A 17,715-nucleotide genomic window follows, 5' to 3' on the forward strand; every position below is an offset into this window, starting at 1 on the left:
ACTTGTCCTTTAGGAATCTATCTAACCCCTTTTTAAACTCCGTCAAGCTAACCGCCCGTACCACGTTCTCCGGCAACGAATTCCAGAGTCTAATTACACGTTGGGTGAAGAAAAATTTTCTCCGATTCGTTTTAAATTTACCACACTGTAGCTTCAACTCATGCCCTCTAGTCCTAGTATTTTTGGATAGCGTGAACAGTCGCTTCACATCCACCCGATCCATTCCACTCATTATTTTATACACTTCTATCATATCTCCCCTCAGCCGTCTCTTCTCCAAGCTGAAAAGCCCTAGCCTTCTCAGCCTCTCTTCATAGGAAAGTCGTCCCATCCCCACTATCATTTTCGTCGCCCTTCGCTGTACCTTTTCCAATTCTACTATATCTTTTTTGAGATACGGAGACCAGTACTGAACACAATACTCCAGGTGCGGTCGCACCATGGAGCGATACAACGGCATTATAACATCCGCACACCTGGACTCCATACCCTTCCTAATAACACCCAACATTCTATTCGCTTTCCTAGCCGCAGCAGCACACTGAGCAGAAGGTTTCAGCGTATCATCGACGACGACACCCAGATCCCTTTCTTGATCCGTAACTCCTAACGCGGAACCTTGCAAGACGTAGCTATAATTCGGGTTCCTCTTACCCACATGCATAGAGAGAGGTGTGACCAGCAGAAGGAAAGAGGTTTTAATACCCCTGTATAAGACATCGGTGAGGCCCCACCTGGAGTATTGTGTTCAGTTTTGGAGGCCGTATCTTGCGAAGGATGTTAAAAAAATGGAAGTGGTGCAAAGAAAAGCTATAAGAATGGTATGGGATTTGCGTTGCAAAACGTATGAGGAGAGACTTGTTGACCTGAACATGTATACCCTGGAGGAAAGAAGAAACAGGGGTGATATGATACAGACGTTCAAATATTTGAAAGGTATTAATCTGCAAACGAACCTTTTCCGGAGAGGGGAAGGCAGTAGAACTAGAGGACATGAAATGAGATTGAAGGGGGGCAGACTAAAGAAAAATGTCAGGAAGTATTTTTTCACGGAGAGAGTGGTGGATGCTTGGCATGCCCTCCCACGGGAGGTGGTGGAGAAGAAAACGGTAATGGAATTCAAACATGTGTGGGATAAACATAAAGGAATCCTCCTCAGAAGGAAGGGATCCCCAGAAGCTTAGCCGGCGGTGGGAGGCAGGGCTGGTGGTTGGGAGGTGGGGGTAGTGCTGGGCAGACTTATATGGTCTGTGCCATAGCTGGTGGCGGGGCGGGTGGTTGGGAGGCGGGGATAGTGCTGGGCAGACTTATACGGTCTGTGCCCTGAAAAAGATGGGTACAAATCAAGGTAAGGTATACACAAAAAATGGCACATGTGAGTTTATCTTGTTGGGCAGACTGGTTGGACCGTGCAGGTCTTTGTCTGCCGTCATCTACTATGTTACTATGTAAGAAATAGCCCTTGCTCACAGAGCTTACAATCTAATCAAGACAGACAAACAGGACAAAGAAGGGAATTACTTAAGGTGGGAATGATAAAACAGACATAGGTACTGGACAAGGGGGTTAGGAGTTAAAAGCAGCCTCAAAAAGGTGGGTTTTTAGCCTAGATTTGAAGATTGCCAGAGCTGATACAGGAAGTCTATTCCAGGCATATGGTGCAGCAAGATAAAAGGAAAGGAATCTGGAGTTGGCAGTGGAGGAGAAGGGTACAGATAAGAGAGATTTACCCAATGAATGGAGTTTCTAGGGAGGAGTGTAGGGAGAAATACGAGTGGAGAGGTACTGAGGAGCTGCAGAGTGAATGCACTTGTAAGTCAGTAAGCGGAGTTTGAACTGTATGCAGAAATGGAGAGGGAGCCAATAAAGTGACTTGAGGAGAGGGCTAATATGAGTGTAGAATTTTGAACAGATTGAAGGGGAGAGAGCTGGCTTAGTGGGAGACCTGTGAGAAGCAAGTTGCAGTAGTCTAAGAGAGAGGTGATAAGAATGTGGATAAGGGTTTTGGTAGTGTACTCAGAGAGGAAGGAATTAATTTTAGTAATGTTATAGAGAAAGGAAATGAAAGGTTTTAGCAGTCTGTTGGATATGTGCAGAAAGAGAGAGCGAGGAGTCAAAGATGACCCCAAGGTTACGAGCTGATGAGAGGGAGGATGAGAATGTTATCCACAGAGATAGAGGAGAGGTGGGTTTAGGGGGAAAGATAAGAAGCTCAGTCTTCGCCATGTTTAGTTTCAGATGGCGGTGAGACATCCGGGCAGCAATGTCAGACAGATAGGCTGAGACTTGGGCCTGGATTCTTGCTGAAATTTCTGGTGTGGAAAGGTAGATCTGGGAATCATCAGCATAAAGGTGATACCGAAAACCATGGGAGGATATCAGAGCACCAAGGGAAGAAGTATAGATGAAGAAAAGAAGAGGTCCCATTTCGTTGCATTTCTGTTTAACGAGCACATTCTGTGAATACAATTTGTGACCCCTGAAGCAGACACCTTGGTGCATCGAAACACGGGCCGTGTTGGGTCCCTTGAGCAACTAATAAAGAGTTTTCTTCATTATTATCTCCTAAGTTGGTTTAGTCTATGGTCAGCCTCTACTCCTTGTGTACAGTGTGGACTCATCGTAGAGGTTTTTCCTGTTTTGCTGTTCCAGACTGGTGCTCTAACCACATAACACTCTGTGTAAATAAAGGAGTCTTTATGTGTGTAAATAGAGGGATTCCTGCCTCCATTACAGCAAAGTGTATTGTGAGTAGTAAGTTGGTACAGGTTTAATAGTCATTCTTTCCTCTTCCAGGTCTGCTCCCCCTGTCGCCTCAGGCCCTGGAGGGCCCGAGGGTGCTCCTGCTGGGCCCCCTCCCAACCTCACCAGTAACAAAAGATTGCAGCAGACTGAGGCACAGGTTTCAGAGGTGAGAGGTAAAATCCCAGATCAGTTCTGCAGTGCCTGAGTTTGTGTGTGTATGTGTGAATAGAGTCTATACCTGCTTCTGGCATCTGCTCATTGCTGGTGTTTCCTTGGGCGATGTTAGTTCCTCTCAAACTCTCTCTGCCATTCCAGAGTGTTCTAGGCCCTGGGTTTGTTCTTCCACAACATCTCGGGTGCCAGGCTTATGACCCCTCCCCCTTTCCCCTACACTTTTCCTCTAGTTGTGTGTGTGTTTGTGAGTGTGATAAGTTTCCTATTCTGCTTTCAGGTTGTAGGTATCATGCGAGATAATGTGGATAAAGTCATAGCAAGAGATGAAAAACTGTCAGAACTGGATGACCGAGCAGACAAGCTGCAGGCAGGAGCACAGTTATTTGAAACCAGAGCTGCACAACTGAAGAGGAAATACTGGTGGAAGAACTGTAAGGTACTGCAGAGGGCTTGAGGTCACAGCCAGAGAGTGAGCAGCAGAACCAGGGATTAGAACTGAGTCCTAGTGAAATAACACGATTGTAAGCTCACAGCCAGAGAGTGAGCAGCAGAACTAGGGATTAGACCTAATGCCTAGTGAAATAACACGATTGTAATGAGGTCACAGCCAGAGAGTGAGCAGCAGAACCAGGGATTAGAGAATAAAGGGTCATGGATTTGATATACCGCCTAGGAAACGAGGTGCTGTGGTTCTTTTGCAGTTCTACAGACAGTTTTGGAGAATCTAAAGTCTTGGGGATGAACTCTTTTAGGTTACACCTTGTCTATTCCACATCTTATCAACTCTGTAGTCAGCAATATGGAAAGGCACCAAGGGTTTTGTTTTTTTTTTTGTTTTTTTTTTGGAGCGGGTGTGTGTGTGGGGAAACAGTTTTCGTGGTGCCTTTGCTCTCCTAGTGAATTTAACCCTCTTTTCTCTCTGCAGATGATGATTATAATGGGAGTCATATGTGCTATCATGGTGGTGATCATTATAAGTGAGTTCACTGGGGGCTGCTGAGAGTGTGTGTGGGGGGGGGGGGGCTTAAAATGTGTTTCGTTGGGTTATAGACAAAGATTTCACCCCTAGTGTGGGAGAGACCATAAATGAGAGGGAAGGAGATAACATTTGTCAATGGGGCTATGTGGGTGAAAAGGGAGACTGTCCCCTCCCAGTGTAGGACACAGGGGGATCTCTGGGGTTAAGTGCTAATTTGTTTTGGGGGAGAGAGTGTGGTATGAGTGCTAAGTTCTTTTCCTGTAACTCTGTTCTCTCTTCCATTGTTTTTCTTTCGGTCTACAGTTTACTTTAGCACTTGAAAATGCTTGAAGAACCTCCGTCTTCCCTTTCCACCGTTCGTCTGATGTCACTTCCTCTTTCACTTCCTTGTCAGCAATATTATCTGCCTTATCTATTTTTGCTTTTTTATTATTTGATTCTGCTTTTGTATTTTCAGCCAAGCTTGATGTTTTAAAAATAATTTTATTTCTGTTTTTTCGTATTTTTCTGCACTTTTGAGAAAAAAAATTGCTTTATTTAGGGTAAAGTTCATTTTTCTAAGTTGAATGATTGAATAGAGGTGGCCATTTTGGATTTGGAGGCAGGAAGTTGGCCGGTGGCCATTTTGAATCAGTTTGGCAGATATGAAAATGAGACAATGTAAAGCTTGCAGAAAAATATGTTTTCTAAAGGGGTGATGACTAGTCAGAAGTAGGGACTTATGTCATCCTTAGAAAATCCTGGGCTGTTATGTGGGATGCCGTCCTGCAGGTGACTTTACAGTTCTCTTAGAGGACTAGTACGTTAATCTGTGTGGGCTGGGCAATAATCCTGTTTGCTTCCTGTTTAATGGGGAGTTGTGTGTGATGTTGTACCTGCCTGCCCTGGCGGTGATGGACAGAGGCTGTTGCAGGGGTGAATTGGAAAGCACAGGAGCTGCACAATGAGACCTCATGACAGCCTTTCTGTGGTTCCCTAATGTGCACAATGTGTCCCGTCTACTCTCTCTCACTGATACCTGAGCTTTCCCTTCCGACCTTCTATGTGGGATATCTGACAGTTGTGTATAAATCCACTGTGAGACCATCTCTGTGAACGTGTCTCTACCATCCATAATCTTGAAGGACTCTGGGGCTGTCAGGATCCATCTTGAGTTTGAAGATGGCTTGAATGTCTGGGTTCTCTCAGAAAATCTGTCTTACGTCTACTTACACAAGTGCTTCTAAGATTCTTAAGACACATGGTGATTGAATTCCAAAGTAGTGGGATGGGTCGGGACATCTTTAAGTATTGTCTCTGAAACAGCCACGTGAGAGCCAAGAGCAGCAAATGGATCTGTGGTAGAATATTATTCACTTTCACAGCCTGTGCAAGTCACACAAAAATGATTGATATTTCCATAGATGAAGCCAAGCGATTGTGGCTGGAGATCGCTACTCCGCTTTAACCCTTCATCACCTGTCCTGACCTGTATCATAGCACCCAGTGCTTTCAGCAAAGCTTGAGTCTCAAACCATGTTTGTTTTTCCACAGAGGCCTGTTTTAGCCTCCTGCTCTTTGCTCATTTGTTTTTTATGTTTCTCATTTCATGCCGTCATCTGATGTTGACATATAGACAAGATGGAGAAAAACACAGTTAACCCATTTTCATCTCTCTCAAGCTTTACTGTTCCATGCCAAAAGTGGGCCCTTCCGAACAGTTTTCAGGTGAGTCAGCTTGCCTGTTCCAGTGGGGAAGATGTAATAAGCGTTGATGGGTCTCTGAATTGGTTCACTGCCCCATATCTCAGATCTTTTCCCACTGAGCGAGGGAGATTGACTGAGGTGAAGTCTGCATTCGATGCCACTTTGCCAGGGCTCCGCAGAGCTAAAGGCTGAGAAGGATCGGGCTACAGCACTGATGGTATGTGCGAAACCCTGTGGTCAGGGAAGCTGGTAGGGGCAGTTCTTGTTCCTTTACATTGGAAATGGGGAAGGGGAGGAGGGAGGGTTAGGGAGCTTGTGTGCCAAAGTCTGTCTCAGAATTTACGGGTAAAGGATTCATCAGTCCTTGGGGTGGGAACAGGTGGGTATTGCCTCTGGCCGGGGGCAGGTCTCTGTGCTCATCTGGTTCACCAGCTTGAAGTAAGAGACCCTGGGCTTTTGCCCTGCTCACGCCATATACCTTTCAGAACCCTTCTACACTCATCCTTGGGTTCTACGTGGGGAGGGTCAGGTCTCCTCCTTTCTGCACTACCTGATGTGTGCTGTGATGCTGGAGAAGACTGATTGGGGTGGGGGCTGCTCACAAATGGTTCAGAATGATCTCGGGCCTCCATTTCCTGCAGGGAGGGGGGCGGATTTGGGAATTCAAATTTAATATGTTCAATAATTCTTGTGTCTTGAGATAAACCAGAGATGCTGGAAATCACTTTCAGTTCTTCAGTGCATAAGCTACAAAATCTTGACATATTCAAAATGTTAGGAATAAGAAATCAGGTCTTTTGCTGTGTGTTAACTGTTATGTGGTTCTTTGTCTTTATTGTATGTACATTAAAAATGTACAGAGATGATGATACATACTGTGTAAAGATGTTGCATGTGATAAAGGCATGTTTATTCATGTAAACAAATCCCCCTCCTTCCCCCCCCCCCCAAAAAAAAAATATATAAAATTTATGTGGAAAATGGTGGTTGTTGTCTCTGTTCCTGTAATCACACTGGAGGGAATTGCATAATGGGATTAAGAGGTGACACATGACTGGTACAAGGTCAACCGTCAGAAAATGTGTGTTAATAACAGTACAGACACCATGTGACACTCAATGTTAAACCTGTAATAAGTTATAGCTGAAATCTTCGAAAACAATAGGGACACTTAAACATGAAGAAAGGTGAGAATTGCTCCCCATCAATATCAAATTCAGTTCCACTTCTGAAAGATTTTGAATGCAGTTTAGCCTTTAAGAGCATCTGTTAACATAAATTCACCTTTGGAAAACTACTCAAAATATTTTAGAGTGGTATAAGACTGTTTTCCCATGGATATATCCATGAAGTCTGGTGTAATCCCTATGGTTTGATCTAATATTTCTTTCAAAGTGTTTAACAAAACTCATTTTGTCCCAATCCATTATTAATCTGCTACTGTTTTCAAACATACAGATGAATATATGAATAGTGGAATGCATGTATGCATGTTGTGGTTAGATCTGTAGGTAGTAGGATGGGTGGATAGTAGGGTGTGTGAGTGGGAGGATAGGTGGGTGGTGGGATGTCTAGATGGCTGAATATGTGAACGGTAGGGTGTCTGAGTGGGTGGAATGTAGTTGGAAGGGTATCTGGGTTGGTGGATTAGTTGGGTGAGTATGTTGGGTGGTTTGGTCGGATGTATGGGTGGTGTATTGACTTTCCATGGTACACTTGATGACAATGGGTCCTCTGTTTTTTTTTTTTTTTATCATTACTGGTAATATTGCCATAGGTGGTGTAAAAATCGTCTGGATGAAAGTTCTTCAGAAACTCAAGCAGGTGGACCTCTGACCAGAGATGCAGCACTTTTCTGACATCTGTAACAATGGTGCTGTCTTTAGCCAGACTGCTAGACAGGGGACACGGGGCAGGGCAGCCCAAAGGAATTTGATGGCCTGGGTGAACCTTCAGCTGTATGCCCACTTCCTTTGGGTGGCTCAAGCCCTCTCCCCTAATAGCCCAGTAGTCCAGCATCTCTCCTTCCCTATCTACCTCCACAGGTGACCAGCACCCCCACCCCCCTCCAAGTCTATGATTTGCAGCCAGACACACTCAATATCATCTGTGTATGAATGAACCACATACAAAAAGGTGGGGGAGGGGGGCATAGAAACACTTGGCAGAGAACTTTACCAGCTAAGAAAGGGAGGGAGTTGTAGGATGAGTGTGAAGGGCCCAGAGAAGGAAGATCATTGAAAAGGACAGGCAAAGTGAGGTGCCTTTTTACAGAATAACACCAATATCTCTTCTCTTCGTGCAACACCAGGAGCTCATTGGCGATCTGCTGCTGTTACTGTTCTACCCCATTATAAAGATGCAGAGTAAATGGGGTGATGTGGCAGACGGTGGGGAAGGTGTTACTAGGATTCATATTATCAGGGTGAGGAGATCAGATCTTGGAGGTGTAAAGCAGAAATGAAATTATTAGAACTGGTACCTACACTAGGTTGCTGAAACTAGGGGAGAAATGACACAATTAGGTTTAACATGTTTTTAGAGCTACAAGTTAATGATGTTAATCTAAGAAACTCATTTCTGTTTAATAAATTCTAGTCTTAAGACACATGTAATTCTCTTTAATTTGCTCACAAATAAAGTTAATGCTGTTTTTTCTTGTGTTGTGGAGTTGTTACATGAGGGGTAGCTGTGTCTGTATCTGCTGCGGTCTGCTCCCTGCACTGGCTTCGGCCTTCATCTCTCCTTTTACTGCTTAGAAAACAGCAGAATACAATGAAGATGACAGTTGCAAGGGAGACTCCAGCAAGGCCAATAAATGATTCCACATCTGCTTTGAAAAAGACAAGAGCAGTTAATGGTGTCATCATGTCTGACTCAGAAATGTGTTCTTGGTGTGTGGGGGGCACGGTTGCTGTAGGGTGGAGTAATGTGTGTGTGTGTGAGAGAGAGAGAAAGGGGTGGTGGTGGTGGTCTACAGCAGTTTAAGAAACCAATGGGCAGACAATCAAAAGCCCCATGCTGTTCCAAACAGCGCTCTAAAAATAGCGCTGGAACAGGGCAGGGTTTTACCGCACCTATGATCAGAGAGAATTGCATGCAAATTTAAGTACGCAATTCTCTCTGATCATGGGGTAGAAGTGCGGGAGGATTGTATCTGGGCATGGTCTGAAGCGCCGCCAAGTGCATCCCAGGGTACACTGGACAGGGCACTGCCATTTTGCAGGTAGCGCTGATGGGAGAGGCCACCTTCCTCCTCCAACCTAAGGTAAGGGTGTTGGAGAAGGGCTGCTAGACCACCAGGTTGGGGGGGGGGGGGGGGGGATTGACCACAGGACCACCAGGGACATCTTGAATGCTGGAGGGGAGTTAGGGGGCTAGAGACCCACTGGATCAACAGCCCGCCCTGAGCGTGTGTTGGGATCAGAGCTCCACTGGACCTCCAGCTGCCTGTCACTGAGAGGAGGGGGGCATCGGGTTGAGGTTCGTGCGGGGGGGCTGCTAGCATGCAAATGCATGCGAGACGGGGCTCACCATTCCTCCCCAATGGTCTGCAAACCCTAATGCCAGCGCCGAGCTGGCGTAGGGTTTGCCGCAGCCAGCGAGCCAATGTTTGGTGTGCTGGTTGCTGATCATTGGGGCTGAATAGGTTTAGCATGCATTTGTATGCTACTTCCCTGTTTTGCATGCTAGTTGTGTTCAGAGCCCGTGAGTGCGTTGTTTCATGCGCTGGGGGGCTCTGATCATGGGGTGGTAGCAAACGCAGGCGCTAGTATGGCGCTAACAGCCTCTAGCACCTCCATTTGCTTCTGATCAACGGCCCACCAGTGACTATAAAAGTTCTGGTTGCTTTCCTTTGACCCTGGGTAGCTTCTCCAAGCTGAAGTGCTTACCTGCAGAGGCCAAGTGCAGACTGGCTGTGATTGGCACTTGCAAGGACACGTGAGATACACTGCAGGTGTAAGTTGTTCCTCTCTCTTCTGGAGAAGGGACTGTCACACTGACGATGGAGCTAACAGTGAATGTACCATCATGGTTTTCCCGATGACTAGTTGAATATGATTCAGAGATCTCGATGAGCTTGCCCTCATTCTCTGGAACCTTCTGGCCCCACTTCACATGGACATCCAGTGGGTAATAATTATTTATTTCACATGTCAGTAGGCTCCTTGAGGACCCTTCATGGGACGGTGTTGAATACAGCTTCACTTTCGGAGGTTCTGAATGAGACAAAAGAAAACTCAGATATGAAATTCATGAGCACTATGATAATTATGGCATGAGAGTCTTTGCATCCTACGCCCCTGCTATGCATCCCGTTACAGAATCTACTGTGGCTAAGCCTTTGCGTCTTCAGCTTATGAACTACACAGAATCTCCTGTTACAGCTATCTCTGCCTCCTGGATCCATAAGCAACATGATAGCGTCACTTGTCATGGCTGTCTCTGTCCCCTATGTCCATGAGCAGCATGACAGAATCTCCTGTCTGCCATTGCTATTTAGTCTTGCTTTGAAACTGTGAGTTATTAAATCTGCTGATATAGGATTATTTACCTGTGCACTGCTTTTCTAATTGTTAAACCTCTTGATAATTGAGGGATTAACAGTAGTCTTAGTTAAAAAAAAATAAAGGTATCTGTAGTTATTACTGTGTAATTTTATCTCTCAAGTATTTGCATTACTTTGCTTTCCCCTTTCTCTACCTATAGCTGAATCACCTGATCTCTTGGAGGCAGGGTCTAAGCCCAGGTGGGTGAGATTAGTTTTTTGGAAATAGTGAAGCTAGAAACCTTACATGTGGTCTTGAGATCAACGTTCCTTGGAATCAGACTAAGCTAAGCAACATTTCTACATTTATTCTTCCCTATATTTACCTGGTTAATCTTTATTCTAAGTGCTTTTCTGTTTTGCCTTTTTAAACTCTGCCTGCTCTTTCACAAAAAGGGGTGGGGGGAGGAAAGGTTTTAGTCTTGCTTTGAAACTGTGCATTGTTAAATCTGCTGATTCTGATATAGGATTATTTACCTGTGCACTGCTTTTCTGATTGTGAAGTCTCATTAGCACTAGTCTTAGTAAAAAAAACAAACAAACAACAGATATAGCTATTCCTGCTTAATTTTATCCCTTAAGTATTTGCTTTCTCCTCTCCCACCCTCACCCTTTGTCTACCCATTGCTGAATCACCCCAGCAGGTGGGGGCTCATTTTCAAAACACTTAGCCTTACAAAGTTCTATAATAACCTATGGAAGTTTGTAAGGCTAAGTGCTTTGAAAATATGCCAATTGCCTGCTCTCTTGGAGGCAGGATCTAAGGCAACAGGTGGGATGAGCTTTTTGGAAATAGTGGTCTTGAGATCAACGTTCCTTGGAATCAGACTAAGCTAAGCAACATTTCTACATTTATTCTTCCCTATATTTACCTGGTTAATCTTTATTCTAAGTGCTTTTCTGTTTTGCCTTTTTAAACTCTGCCTGCTCTTTCACAAAAAGGGGTGGGGGGAGGAAAGGTTTTAGTCTTGCTTTGAAACTGTGCATTGTTAAATCTGCTGATTCTGATATAGGATTATTTACCTGTGCACTGCTTTTCTAACTGTTAAGCCTATTGATAATACTAGTCTTGGTAAAAAAAAAAAAAAAAGGTATCTAGTTATTCCTGCTTAATTTTAACCCTTACGTATTTGCATTACTTTCCTGTCCCCCATCCTCACCTTTTCTCTACCCATAGCTGAATCACCTGATTTCTTGGAGGCAGGATTCTAAGGCAAGAGCTATTGTATTAGAACATTGGAGATTATCACAGCTCTTGGTCTGATAATTGGCAACTAAAATTTAATGCTAAGAAATGTAAGGTCATGCACTTGGGTTACAAGAGTTCAAGGGCATGGTGAAGTGCTTCTGTGTACGAAAGAAGAGTGGGACTTGGGGGTGATTGTGTCTGATGACCTTAAGGTGGCCAAACAGGTAGGAAAGGCTACTGTCAAAGCCAGAAGGATGCTTGGGTGCATAAGGAGAGGGATCATCAGCAGAAAAAAAAAAAAAACCAAGGTATGCCTCTGTATGAGTCTTTGGTGAGGCCCCATTTACAGTACTGCATGCAATGCTGGAGACTGCACCTACAGAAAGATATAAACAGGATGTAGTCTGTCCAGAGGGCAGCTACAAAATTGGTAAACAGTCCCCGTCATGAAACATATGGGGACAGGCTTATGAACCTCTACAAGTATACTCTGGGAGAGAGGGAATATGATAGGCGTTTAAATACCTCAGTGGCATCAATGTACAGGAGCTGAGCATTTTTCAGACTGTCATAGTAATGCTTGAATGTTTTCACTTATATACACTGTCAGCTAGCACATTTGCTTATTTCCGATCTGACAAAGAAGGGCAAACCTTCGAAAGCTAATCAAGAAATGTATTAAGTTATGTCCAATAAAAAAGGTATCATCTTATTTTCTTTTCCATGTTTTATTTTGTTTGATTTCTATTGATAACCTTAAGAGTGGACTAACACGGCTACCACACTCCTCTACTTAAGATGGTGGTTACTGAGGAAAGGCAGACTAGATGGGCCATTTTTCTCTTATCTGCCGTTATGTTTCTATCTGTGCTCCCCTGAGTCCATGAGCAGCATAATAGGGTCTCTTGAAATGACTATCGTGCTGCTTATGGAGTCAGGGGGCAGAGATAGCCATGGCAGGAAATCCTATCTCTGCCCCCTGACTCCATAAGAAGCATGATAGCATCTCTTGCCAGGCCATCTCTGCCCCAGTAGTTCACTGACACCACAATATAATTTGCTGGCCAGTCTCTGATTCCTCAGATTATGACCCCCTAGGACAGGATCTCTGTAAAAGGAGGAACAGTACAGTTATGTTGTAGCTCTCACCTATGACCAGCACCTGTATGATTTGCTGAGCATTATAGTGGGTTGTTGATACCAGACAAATGTATGTTCCTTCGTCTTTTACACCCAATCCTTCTATAAACAAGGAGGCGTCTCCAGAGTCCTGTAGATTTTGTATATCCATCCATGGGCCTGTGGTCTCTCTGTTGGCTGTTCCTGGCTGGTACATGTATATACTCCGTCCACTGCCCTTGTGCTGTCTCCACCACTCTACAGAGACGACATCTGCAGCGGACAGCTTCAAGCCACAGTCTAGTTTAACTGTGTTTCCAAGCTGGGTACGTATAGATGGAGTGTGTGTGAAGACAGCAAATGCAACTAGACACAGAAGTAAACATGGAAAAAGAGAGGAAAAAGAATGCACCGATTGAATTTCACACTCTTTTCACATACATTTCAAGCAAAGGTTTGTCTGAAGCAGGGGCGTAGCCAGACACCCAATTTTGGGTGGGCCTGGGCCCAAGATGGGTGGGCAGAACTCCACCTTGTCCCACAAATGATTTGATCTCTCCCTTTCTCGCCTGCATGCCATATAGTCTCTCAAACATCCCCCCTCCCCCATATACCTTTTAAATAGCAGATTTTCACTTTCACTGAGCAGCAACTAATACACAGTGCTCATGTTGGCCCCACAGCCTTCCCTCCGATGCAACTTCCTGTTGCCGCGTAGGTGGGAATACATCAGAGGGAAGGCTATGGGGCCGATGCGAGCAGTATAGTAACAGTGGCTGCTCGCTGCAGGCAAAGATCTGCTATTTACAACGTATGCAGGAGGAACAGTTGTTGGGAGATTTTGGCTGATGGGGCTTGGGGATCTCTGCCAGCCACATCATAGGTGTGCTGCTACTGGGTGGGCCTGAGCCCAAAGGCCCACCCTTGGCTATGCCACTGGTCTGAAGGTGGAAGCAAGTGTTCCCATGTTTGTACACATGACAAATTTCAAAGTGAAAATATGCTAGGCCTGTGGTAAAAAGTAAGGGAAAGGGGATGGAATTTGATATACCACCTTTCTGAGGTTACAACCAAAGCAGGTGCTTATTTCTACCTGGGGCAGTGGAGGGTTAAGTGACTTGACCAGGATCTTAAGAAGCTACAGTAGGAATTGAACTTGGTTCTTAGGCCACCGCACTAAAAGCTACTCCCAGTCTTTGTCCCAGTTTAGCATCTGAAAATAGGAAGATCACCCTTCAGCTACCTGTCATGGTTATTGTTCCTCTCGGGCTCAGAGGAACCTTCAGTCTGGGATGCCACCGGTCTTTTCCAACACTGTCATTCTGGTATGGGATAGTTTTCATCACTACAGTGACACTGAAACTATTCCCGGAGATGTGAATACTACTGATGAAACAGGCTGTGTTCTCTTCCTCTCCAGACCCTGCCTTTCCCTCTTTGTGACGAAAATACTGGCTGATTTCACAGGACACTTCCTGTCCATTGCAATCAGCATGGAGCAATGCCTCAGACTCAGGAATCTCCACATCTGTAACTGGAAAAGAACAAGGCCTTGTGAATAATGAGTCTTCAAGTAGGACTTATGGACAGTGTCTCATGCTCTGTGGTTATGGACCAGTCTATATGTCAGAAGCTCTGAAAATGTGGGTTCTCTATACTGCTATCAGAGGGCTCCTGCTACATCTAGGCATCCCATCTCATTCACCTCCATAGACTTCAATGCCATCACCCTCCTGACCGTCTCATTCACCTCTAGACTTCAATGCCATCACCCTCCTGACCGTCTCATTCACCTCCATACACGTCAGTGCCATCACCCTCCTAAGCATCTCATCTTCTGCTAGTGAATCCTTATTATTTTATTTATTGCATTTGTATCCCACATTTTCCCACCTATTTTCAGGCTCAATGTGACTTACATAGTTTAGTAATGATAATGTTCATGGAATGGGCCGAACTTTTGAGGAGCCAGTACTCCCTTGTTTACCTGTGGCCTCAAAGATCATGGCTTCATTTTCCACTGGCTGAGGTTGGAAGTCTGTGATACTGTCCAGGGACTCGTGCTCAGGGACACTCACATTTCTGAGGACCAGAAGAGCTTTCTCCCGAGTAAAGCCACCAGGAAACATACCACCATGCCCAGCACTCTCCGATACATAGGTACAATCCAGAACAAGGTTCACTGCTCTTAGCATCTGGGAGGAAGGCGTTGTGTCTTCAGCCCCTTCTGAGGAGGAAAGTTTGTAAATCTTGTCAAAAAGGGAGCTCTGTTTATTTCAGTTGTGACTCTTAATCTATTGACATCCTCCCAGATCCTATTTTTTTTATTTCCTGCTTCTCCCTCTGATCATCCTGCTTATCTGGCCAGCCTGCATTTATCTCTCTATTGGAATCTCAGAATCTGTGTATCTCCTCCTTGTGTATTTTGTGTGTGTTTGTGTGGGACTGGAGCAGATCACACTGGAAAAGGCCCTTTGAGAAATACTTTAATCATGGTGCTAGTTGCATTACTGAAATGCTGTGTGAGGTTGCTATCTTTTGGCACAGACTGCTTTTTTACCAATGAGGTGAAGTGGCTTGTAAACACGTCTTGGTTACTTTAGTCCCTGATGCAGCCTTTGCGTGGGGTGAAACACAGCCAGTGTCGGGTTTTTATAGACCTTTCTCAAAGGACTTTTTCCTGTGTGATCTGCTCATTTCATACCACTGTTTTAGATCTTGTGGTTTGCTTGCCCTGTTGTTTTCTTGGACTGTACATCTATTGCTCAATTAAATACATGCCTGTACTGCTCTGTTGGACCCATGAAGAAAGCCTTGTGATAGAGCCTGAAAAACTTCCAGAGGATGCTGTAATCAATGAGCATGTAAATTACTGCCATATTAAAATCACAGCAGTAATCCACATCTCATTGCCATATGTCGCCTTTCCTGTCGGTGGCTGAGTGTTGATTGGTTTAGGCACTGACAGGAAGAATGAGCTGCAGGCAAGCATGCATTGCCCCCCCCCCCCCCCCCCCAATGTCCCGACCTCTGAAAAAAATCCCTGGTGTCTAGCGACCCTGATCTCCAAAAAACATCCCCAGTGACTAGTGACACCCCTCTCACCCTCCCCTCCTGACTAAAAAATGGCCCTAGTGTCTAGTGGGTACCCACCTCATGACCCTTCACCCAAACTTCCCCTTAAATGAGGTAAAGCGGTGCCCACTCAGTCCTGCCTCGGTGTCATCTTCCAACTGGCAGTGCCCTGTTCTGCAAGGAGCATCCTGGGATGCACCAGGCAGGGCCTGGGAGAGCCTGGGTGAGGGGTCGGAGTGGAAACTCAGTAGACACCAGGGCTTTTTTCCCCCAGTGAAGTCAGGGGGGGGGGGGAAGAAGAGGTGGGTGGTACGGATGGAGGGGTGGTGGTGGTGTCAAGGTAAGACGGTGGTCATGTTGGGTGAAGGGGTGGATCCCGCTAGACACCAGTGATATTTTTTGGGTGGGGGGACGTGGGACCCATGCGGGAAGCAATCCATTGGAAAAAGAGAGAAAGGGTGTTGCTAGATCCCCCCCCCTCCTCCTAATCAATCCTACGCTGCCTCAGACCAGGTGCTAAAATTCCTGAGCTGAACACATATCAAAAACTCTATTTTCTGCATGGCTGGCGAATGGCTAATGACCACATTACTATGCTTTTTAATGCAGTCTACGGTTATGGTTTCCACGCTGAAACAATTTCTGCATTGCTCGACCAGTTAGCCCATGGCATAGTCAGGTGAAACCCGCAGTAATGATTTCTGCAGGGCCCCCGTGTCTGTCTGTATGTTTGTTATCTTACACCAACCCTTAACCTCTGTAGATGAGTTTCCATATTTTCTTTACTCACCAGTGAAGAGAAACTGCCATAAACAAAAGCAGAGACAGGCTCTGACTGAGCCCCGGCACCCTGCTTTCACGCTGGGGCTTAATGTCATGCTCAGCTGTCCCCCACAGACACAAGATGGCAATTTCCTTTCGCTTTGTTGAGGGGCAGAGAAAGGGCGAAGGCACTGTACACTGTATTCACTTTCGGTTTTCAGCACCAGTGGTTGAATCAAGCCTCGGTATAATACAGGACCAATGCCACCTGTTACACTGTGCTGCCCCCTGCAGGAACAGGGCTGTACTAAACTAACTTCATAGAAAGAGTTATAACAACAATCCTGGACAGACCAGAAAGCTGCACCCCACCGTTTTCATAGTAACATAACATAGTAGATGATGGCAGAAAAAGACCTGCACGGTCCATCTAGTCTGCCCAACAATTTAAACTCATATGTGCTACTTTATGTGTATACTTGACCTTGATTTGTTTCTGCCATTTTCAGGGCACAGACCGTAGAAGTCTGCCCAGAACAAGGCCCACCTCCCCCCACCGGCTCTGCCACCCAATCTCGGTTAAGCTTCTGAGGATCCCTTCCTTCTGAACAGGATTCCTTTATGTGTATCCCACGCATTTTTGAATTCCGTTACTGTTTTCATCTCCACCACTGGCACGTCTTAGGGAGTCATTCTGTCCCACATAAGAGTAGCCATATTGGGTCAGACCATCTAGCCAGTATCCTGTTTCCCGAACAGTGGCCAAGCCAGCTCACAAGTACCTGGCAGAAACCCAATTAGCATTGTTTACCCCTAGTACAAAACAATTACAGCCACTGATTCCTCCTTTACCACAGTGTTCACTTTTCTTGCATCAAGCTTTGTATCTGTGAGAACAGGAGCGATCCAGTGATGCAGTCTGAATGCCGGAAAAGGACGTCCGGGCTTCGCTTCAGGGTTATATAACCCTTTTTCTCTCCGCCCATCCCCAGCGGAGAGCTGTCGCACGGCGGGAAAAATTTTCTGCTGGACTCTGCTTGCACCCCGCTGGGTTCTGTGCGCATGCCCTGTCGGGCTTGCTCCGAAGTGGCAGGGAGCGGCGCACTGACAGCTGTTTCCCAGGCAGGGGAAGGAGTACTCCTCCCCTTGCCTTGGAATCAGCTGTCAGTGACGTTACTGACGTCATTGCGTTCTAATCGGCTTAGCAGACCACATCCGAGGGGTCCACGGTCCTAGGCAGGTTAGAACGTTGGAGGTGAGTATTATTATATAGGATGTGTACAGCGGACCTACCTTTACCAAGGATACCAAACACACAACATATATCCACATTGATTTCAGAGGTCTTCTCTTGCTTTGGAGTGGCTTAGTCAGTAATCGTATGGGAATTCGTCTTTTTTTGGCTTCTTTATTTGAAGTGACAGAAGTTCAGCATAG

General features: G+C 45.5%; 2 protein-coding genes across 7 annotated transcripts in view; one reads left to right on the top strand and one right to left on the bottom strand.

Annotated features, from left to right (window-relative positions):
- VAMP1 (vesicle associated membrane protein 1) overlaps positions 1-8,238 on the top strand; it is a 33,244-nt gene extending 25,006 nt beyond the window's left edge. The window contains exons 2-6 of one of the 4 annotated variants that reach the window (XM_030188265.1): positions 2,797-2,911; positions 3,197-3,355; positions 3,845-3,896; positions 5,560-5,605; positions 7,362-8,238. In XM_030188265.1, the coding sequence (XP_030044125.1) occupies positions 2,797-2,911; positions 3,197-3,355; positions 3,845-3,896; positions 5,560-5,605; positions 7,362-7,443 (454 nt within the window). In that variant the 3' untranslated portion in view covers positions 7,444-8,238. Of the gene's footprint in view, positions 1-2,796; positions 2,912-3,196; positions 3,356-3,844; positions 3,897-4,201; positions 4,670-5,513; positions 6,561-7,361 lie in introns of those variants that run through there. The other 3 variants (XM_030188264.1, XM_030188268.1, XM_030188266.1) reach the window with 3 other exon arrangements.
- Positions 8,185-17,206, bottom strand: TAPBPL (TAP binding protein like). 3 transcript variants are annotated; one of them, XM_030188263.1, is made up of 6 exons: positions 17,131-17,206; positions 14,429-14,668; positions 13,685-13,975; positions 12,472-12,807; positions 9,478-9,804; positions 8,185-8,417 (listed from the first exon to the last, which is right to left on the bottom strand). In XM_030188263.1, the coding sequence occupies exons 2-6, from the start codon at positions 14,634-14,636 to the stop codon at positions 8,227-8,229; spliced, it is 1,353 nt and encodes a 450-aa protein (XP_030044123.1). In that variant the 5' UTR covers positions 14,637-14,668; positions 17,131-17,206; the 3' UTR covers positions 8,185-8,226. The 3 variants fall into 3 exon arrangements, with proteins under 3 accessions (XP_030044123.1, XP_030044121.1, XP_030044122.1); XM_030188261.1 differs by lacking the exon at positions 17,131-17,206 and adding an exon at positions 16,307-16,475; XM_030188262.1 differs by lacking the exon at positions 17,131-17,206 and adding an exon at positions 16,307-16,473 and having other exon boundaries at positions 8,185-8,414.
- Between the last annotated feature and the right edge of the window lie 509 nt (positions 17,207-17,715).

Source organism: Microcaecilia unicolor, chromosome 14, assembly GCF_901765095.1.
Source record: "Microcaecilia unicolor chromosome 14, aMicUni1.1, whole genome shotgun sequence".
Taxonomy (NCBI): domain Eukaryota; kingdom Metazoa; phylum Chordata; class Amphibia; order Gymnophiona; family Siphonopidae; genus Microcaecilia; species Microcaecilia unicolor.